This window comes from Colobus angolensis, unplaced genomic scaffold, assembly GCF_000951035.1.
Source record: "Colobus angolensis palliatus isolate OR3802 unplaced genomic scaffold, Cang.pa_1.0 Scaffold65, whole genome shotgun sequence".
Taxonomy (NCBI): domain Eukaryota; kingdom Metazoa; phylum Chordata; class Mammalia; order Primates; family Cercopithecidae; genus Colobus; species Colobus angolensis.
Genome location: NW_012120154.1, coordinates 3,619,504 through 3,627,156, shown reverse-complemented (window position 1 = coordinate 3,627,156; position 7,653 = coordinate 3,619,504). Strand labels below are relative to the sequence as shown.

Here is a 7,653-nt window from a genome sequence, read left to right as displayed (position 1 = left end):
CTGACCTCGTGATCCGCCTGTCTCGGCCTCCCAAAGTGCTGGGATTACAGGCTTGAGCCACCGCGCCCGGCCTAGTTGTGGAATTTTCTAGGTCAGTTTTGGTAGTCTGTTTCTGCAAGTTCATCTTGCTTTAAAATAAATACTCTCATTTCATTTTTATGACTTCTGTAAGATTTAGTTTTTGGCATAAGTTAGCTACCCCAATACAAACAGTTTTGCCAAAAGTAATAACACGTCAGTAGTGGAAGTTTTCCAATATTGTTATAAATCATTCTTTTATAAATCAACGAAAACTCAGCCAGGCTTGGGAGCATGTACTTGTAGTCCCAGCTATGGGAGGGAGTCCCTTACAGCCCCTGCCTTAGGAGGCTGAGGCAGGAGGATGACTTGAGCCCAGGCATTTGAGGCTACAGTGAACTACGATCTAGGCACTGCATTCTAGCCTGGGTAACAAAGTGAGACCCTGTCTCTAAAAATAAATAAATATATAAAGAAAGAAAAATAAAGAAAACTCTCTCTTGCTAGAATCATGTCAAGCCTGTTTTTGTTTTTTGTTTTTTTTTTCTTTTTTTTATTTTTGGAGATAGCATCTTACTCCTCCAGTTGTCCAGGCTGGAGTGCAGTGGCAAAAATTACAGCTCACTGCAGCTTCAACTCCTGGGGGCTCAGGTAATCTTTCTACCTCAGCCTCCCAAGTAGCTGGGACTACAGGAGTGCACCACCACATCTGGCTAATTTTTGTATTTTTTGTAGAGATGGAGTTTTTTACCATGTTGCCCAGCCTGGTCTCAAATACAAACTCCTGGGTTCAGGTCGTCTGCCCACCTCTGCCTCCCAAAGTGCTGGGATTACAGGTGTGAGCCACCATGCCTGGGCTAGTTTTTTCTCAATACCTGACATATATACATTCTTTGGCAATTATAGTAGCCTCCTGCATCCTTCTGTCACCTCTTAATTAGCAGCCTAGCTATTCTCAACTAATCTGGGTGGTTTAACAAAACATTTCTCCTAAGAATTGGCCATTTGGTTACTATTTAATTGCATGTTTTATTGTTATTCCTCTGTTGCTGGTTCAGGTTCGTCTTTGGCAAAGTGCTTCTTTTTTTTCCCCTTTTTTGACTCTTCATTCTTGAAAGAAACCCTATCAGAGATTTAGAATGTTCTTAGGTCTTAACCTGGAAGATGTAGAAAATTTTCAAGTAAAACGGTGTTCAAAATATTTTCAGCTAAAAACAAAATTTGAAGATTGGACGAATTTGCAATTTTATCCACAGTGTAGGAGCGTAAACTTCTTTTTTTGAAATGGAGTCTCTGTTGCCCAGGCTGGAGTGCAGTAACACAATCTCGGCTCACTGCAACCTCTGCCTCCCGGGTTCAGGTGCTTCTCCTGCCTCAGCCTGCCAAGTAGCTGGGATTACAGGTGCCCGCCACTACGCCCAGCTAATTTCACCACGTTGGTCAGGCTGGTCTCGAGCTCCCAGCCTCCCAAAGCACTGGGATTACAGGCGTGAGTCACCATGCCCGGCCAGCATAAACATCTTTATTCCCAAAATAAAAAAGACTAGGCCGGGCGTGGTGGCTCACACCTGTAATCCCAGCACTTTGGGAGGCCGAGGCGGGTGGATCACAAGGTCAGGGGATTGAGACCATCCTGGCTAAAAGGGTGAAACCCTGTCTCTACTAAAAATGCAAAAAATTAGCTAGACATGGTGGCGGATGCCTGTAGTCCCAGCTACTCGGTACTCGGGAGGCTGAGGCAGGAGAATGGTGTGAACCCAGGAGGCGGAGGTTGCAGTAGCCGAGATTGGGCCACTGCACTCCAGCCTGGGCATCAGAGCGAGACTCCATCTCAAAAAAATAATAATAATAAATAAATAAATTGAATGAATGAATGAGCAATTCAGTGGTTATTAGTATGTTCACAGTGTTTTGCAACCATCTCCACTGTCTAATTCCAAAACATTTCTGTCTCCCCAAGAAGAAACTCCCTACCCACTAGCAGTCACTTGCAGTTCCCCAGTTCCCCCTTTCTGCCATCCCCTGGCAAACCACTAATCTGCTTTTGGTCTCTCTGCATTTGACATTTCAGATAAGCGGAATCATGTAATATACGGGCTTTTGTGTTTGGGTTCTTTCACTGAACATGTCTTCAAGTTTCATCCGTGTTACAGCATGTGTCAGTACATTCCTTTTATAGCTGAATAATATCCCATGTATTAATTTACTGCATTTTGTTTATCCATTTGTTAGTTGTTGGACATTTGGGATTTTGGGTTTTTTTTGTTCCTTTTTTCACTTTTTGGTTTAGGAATAGTGCTACTGTGAATATTCATTTAGAAGTTATTGTGTGGCCGGGCGCGGTGGCTCAAGCCTGTAATCCCAGCACTTTGGGAGGCCGAGACGGGCGGATCACGAGGTCAGGAGATCGAGACTATCCTGGCTAAGATGGTGAAACCCCGTCTCTACTAAAAAATACAAAAAACTAGCCGGGCGAGGTGGCGGGCGCCTGTAGTCCCAGCTACACGGGAGGCTGAGGCAGGAGAATGGCGTGAACCCGGGAGGCGGAGCTTGCAGTGAGCTGAGATCAGGTCACTGCACTCCAGCCCGGGCGACAGACCAAAACTCCATCTCAAAAAAAAAAAAAAAAAAAAGGGGCGGGGGAAGAAAGAAAAACTCTCTAGAAAGAGTGACTTACTGTTAACTGGTGGTGTTTTTCCAGTGGTCTTTTCCCCACCTTTACATCTAACACTATCATTGTCACTTACAAGTCCATGGTGGCTCCTGGGTTAGATGGCCCTGCTCCTCCACCTGACTCCTCCTCTTCCCTGACTCTGCTTTCCTCCACAGGACATGATCCACATCGCGGACACCAAGGTCGCCAGGCGTTATGGGGATTTCTTCATCCGTCAGATCCACAAATTTGAGGAGGTGAGAGATCTGAGAGAAGAGGGGTTTTTGTTGGCTCAGGACAGGGCTTAGAAACTGAATCGAGAGTTTACATTTTTTTTGTTTTTTTGAGACGGAGCTCTGTTGCCCAGGCTGGAGTGCAGTGGTGCGATCTCAAGCTCCGCCTCCTAGGTTCATACCATTTTCCTGCTTCACCCTCCCGAGTACCGAGTAGCTGGGAGTACAGGTACCCGCCACCATGCCCAGCTAATTTTTTGCATTTTTAGTAGAGACAGGGTTTCACCGTGTTAGCCAGGATGGTCTCAATCCCCTGACCTTGTGATCCACCCGCCTTGGCCTCCCGAAGTGCTGGGATTACAGGCGTGAGCCATCACGCCCAGCCAAGAGTTTACATTTTTTAAATTTTTATTTATTTCTTTATTTTGAGACAGAGTCTTATACACTGTCGTGTGATCTTGGCTCACTGCAACCTCTGCCTCCCAGGTTCAAGCGAGTCTCCCGCCTCAGCCTCCCGCATAGCTGGAATTACAGGCGTGTGCTACCACGCCCAGCTAATTTTTGTATTTTTGGTAGAGACGAGGTTTCATCATGTTGGCCAGGCTGGTCTCTAGCTCCTGGCCTCAAGTGATCCAGCCCGCCTTAGCTTCCGAAAGTGTTGGGATTACAGGCGTGAGCCACCATGCCCGGCCTTTTAAAATTTTTCATTTCTGTTATTAAGAAAGCCTACTGCCCTCTAGCCTCGGCAACAGAGCAAGACCCTGTCTCAAGAGAAAAAAGAGGCCGGGCGCGGTGGCTCAAGCCTGTAATCCCAGCACTTTGGGAGGCCGAGACGGGCGGATCACGAGGTCAGGAGATCGAGACTATCCTGGCTAAGATGGTGAAACCCCGTCTCTACTAAAAAATACAAAAAACTAGCCGGGCGAGGTGGCGGGCGCCTGTAGTCCCAGCTACACGGGAGGCTGAGGCAGGAGAATGGCGTGAACCCGGGAGGCGGAGCTTGCAGTGAGCTGAGATCAGGTCACTGCACTCCAGCCCGGGCGACAGACCGAGACTCCGTCTCAAAAAAAAAGAAAAAAGAAAAAGAGGCCGGGTGCAGTGCCTCATGCCTGTAATCCCAGCATTTTGGGAGGCCGAACTTGAGATTAGGAGTTTAAGACCAGCCTGGCCACATGGTGAAACCTCGTGTCTACTAAAAATAAAAAATTAATGGGTGTGGTAGTGCAGAAGGCTGAGGTGGGAGAATCACTTGAACCTGGGAGGTGGAGGCTGCAGTGAGCAGAGATCGTGCCACTGCAAAAGAAAGCCTGAGGTTGGCCCTTTAAATTTTCGAGCTAGACTGGCTGGCTGCTTGGGGTTTGGGGAGTGGGGTTGGGCCTATAGGAATTGCTGCATCAGCCTTCTCCAGAGCATCTCTTTCCAAGATCTCCCTCTGCGGGTGGCCAGCGCTCCTCTCCCTCCCTGGTATTTCCTAATATGGGTGGATTCACTGCCTGCTCTTGCCCATCCCTCCCCATTTGGCATTGTTTTCCAACTTAGACAGGTCTGGCTAGTTCCTGCAGGCTGGAGGACAGGAAGCTCTGTTTTGACATACTTGGTGCATTCCTTGTCTTGCCCTAGGAGAGGTCTTGTGGGTCAGGTCAAACACTGTAAGGGTGTGGGTCTCTCTTTATGGCCATTGCTGGGGCTACTGTGTCCTGGTGCTTTGAGTTCTCCAGCAGAGGTCAGGCTCTTCCTGCAGGATCCTAACAGCCCTGCTGCTCTTTTTACTTTCTGGCTGTTTAGATCACATCTGTCAGGGCGGTAAGCTAGGGCTGTCTTCTAACAAAGATCCTGTTCCTTGTGAAAGGAGAAAGCTGCTGATTCTTCCCCTAACTGAACTAGTAACCTTGAAACATCTGGCCACTCTGAATCCTTTTTCTGTCGGATGGAAATAGCAGTGTTGGGTATGGGTTTGTTGAGTGTGAAGGGCAGGTAAAAGAACAAGCTGCATGAACTGTGCAGGGCCATATGAATGTCACGGCTTTGCTTACTCATAGTGGACACCCACATCAGAGACTTCCTTTCTTGGCTTCAGAGGGGCAGCTGGGAATCTGACCTAGTGATCATACACACTATAGGAAAGGGGTTGGGGAAATCCCCGTGTATAACTTTACTTTTCTTTCTCTTCTAGCTTAATCGAACCCTGAAGAAGATGGGACAGAGACCTTGACAACATTCACACACATTATTCAGGAACCTGTTTTGATATATTATAGGCAGGAAGTGTTTTTGCTACCATGAAACCTTTACCTAGATCAGCCATCATCAGCCTGTCAACTCAATTAACAAGTTAAGGACCGAAGTGTTTCACATGGATCTCAGTAAAGGATCTTTGGAGCCAGATTTGTCGACTCATTATTGTAGGAGAGAATTTGTGGGTTATGGCAGTAATACATCATTTCCCATGTGTCCTGATGCTTTCAGGATACACCAGTTGTTAGTGTTTAAATTGAATTATTTTTATTTTATGCTTTTGAGACAGAGTCTCACTCTGTCTCCCAGGCTGGAGTGCAGTAGCGTGATCTCGGCTTGCTGCATCCTCCGCCTCCCAGGTTCAAGCAATTCTGCCTCAGTCTTCCAAGTAGCTGGGATTACAGGCCTGCACCACCACACTCAGCTAATTTTTGTATTTTCAGTAGAGATGGGTTTTACCATGTTGGCCAGGCTGGTCTCAAACTCCTGGCCTCAAGTGATTTGCCTGCCCTGGCCTCCCAAAGTGCTCGGATGACAGGATTACAGACATGGGCCACCATGCCCCACCTAAATTGGGTTCTTTTTTTTTTTTTTTTTTTAGATGGAGTCTCGCTGTGTCGCCCAGGCTGGAGTGCAGTGGCGCGAGCTCCACTCACTGCAAGCTCCGCCCCCCGGGTTCACTCCATTCTCCTGCCTCAGCCTCCCGAGTAGCTGGGACTACAGGCGCCCGCCACCACGCCTGGCTAATTTTTTGTATTTTTAGTAGAGATGGGTTTTACCATGTTGGCCAGGCTGGTCTCAAACTCCTGGCCTCAAGTGATTTGCCTGCCCTGGCCTCCCAAAGTGCTCGGATGACAGGATTACAGACATGGGCCACCATGCCCAGCTAATTTTTTATTTTTTGTCGAGATGAGATCTTGCCATGTTGGCCAGGCTGGTCTCAAACTCCTGGCCTCAAGTGATTTGCCTGCCCTGGCCTCCCAAAGTGCTCGGATGACAGGATTACAGACATGGGCCACCATGCCCCACCTAAATTGGGTTCTTTTTTTTTTTTTTTTTTTTTAGATGGAGTCTCGCTGTGTCGCCCAGGCTGGAGTACAATGTCACGATCTCGGCTCACTGCAACCTCCACCTCCCAGGTTCAAGCAATTCTCACGCCTCAGTCTTCCAAGTAGCTGGGATTACAGGCCTGCACCACCACACTCAGCTAATTTTTGTATTTTCAGTAGAGATGGGTTTTACCATGTTGGCCAGGCTGGTCTCAAACTCCTGGCCTCAAGTGATCCACCCACCTTGGCCTCCCGAAGTGCTGGGATTACAGGCATGAGCCTCTGTGCCCGGGCCCAAAGGAATTCTCTTTTTTTTTTGAGATGGAGTCTTGCTCTGTTGCCCAGGCTGGAGTGCAGTGGCGCGAGCTCCACTCACTGCAAGCTCCGCCCCCCGGGTTCACTCCATTCTCCTGCCTCAGCCTCCCGTGTAGCTGGGACTACAGGCACCTGCCACCGTGCCCAGCTAATTTTTTGTGTTTTTTAGTAGAAATGGGGTTTCACTATGTTAGCCAGGATGGTGTTGATCTCCTGACCTTGTGATCCACCCGTCTCAGCCTCCTGAAGTGCTGGGATTACAGGTGTGAGCCACCACGCCTGGCCCTAAATTGAATTCTTAAATCCCTCTTGTTCATAAAACAATATTTCGGTTTACAGGACATTATCACATTCAGTATTTTGTTTGTGCCTCACAAAATCCTAGAAAATTTAAATGACCTGTAATTTTCATGACATATTTGTGGCAGTGTTGGGTCCTGGAAAGAAACTATTGTACACTTCCTACTGCCAGGAACTATGCAAAGAGGGATCCATATACATTACTTACACCTTGCAACTCAGCTTTAGTAGTAGTTCCTCATCTTATTGATGAGGAAATGAACCCATGGTAGTTAGTGACTTGATCAGGGTCACATTAGGCAGCTGCTGGAGCTGAGCTAAATGGTTTCCCACCTACCCACAGTGTTCGTGCTATACCTGTCACCCTGTAGTGGGTACTTGGACTGGAAGCCTCTGCTTGTAAGTTGCCTCACATCTCTGCCTGGATCCTTGTATATAAAATGAGGTTAGCAGAACCTGGCTCACTGGGCAGTGGTGAGGAATAAATGAGAATGCTATTTGAGTGCCCAGTGCAGTGCCTGGCCTATAATGGATGTTCAGTTACTATTTCCCCACACTTGGAATTCATAAGCTTTTCAGTATGTTCTTTTTCCCCATTGATTTGATAATTATTATTGGGAACTGAATGGTGGTTCCCAAGAAGATATGTCCATATCCTAAGCCCTGGATGCCATCAGCATGACCTTATTTGTTTGGCTGGTGTGCAGTGCACGATCTCTGTTCACTGCAACGTCTGCCTCCCAGGTTCAAGCAATTCTACCTCAGCCTCCTGAGTAGTTGCATGCCACTATGCCTGGCAAATTTTTTGTATTTTTATTTTTTTTTATTTTTTTGAGACCGAGTTTTGCTC

At 47.4% G+C, this 7,653-nt stretch overlaps 1 protein-coding gene across 1 annotated transcript in view; it reads left to right on the top strand.

Annotated features, from left to right (window-relative positions):
• EIF3L (eukaryotic translation initiation factor 3, subunit L) overlaps window positions 1–5,289 on the top strand; it is a 37,602-nt gene extending 32,313 nt beyond the window's left edge. Inside the window, exons 8-9 of the mRNA XM_011964260.1 lie at window positions 2,848–2,928; window positions 5,078–5,289. Coding sequence (XP_011819650.1) covers window positions 2,848–2,928; window positions 5,078–5,116 — 120 coding nt within the window. The 3' untranslated portion in view covers window positions 5,117–5,289. The remainder of the gene's footprint in view (window positions 1–2,847; window positions 2,929–5,077) is intronic.
• The last annotated feature ends 2,364 nt before the right edge of the window (window positions 5,290–7,653 follow it).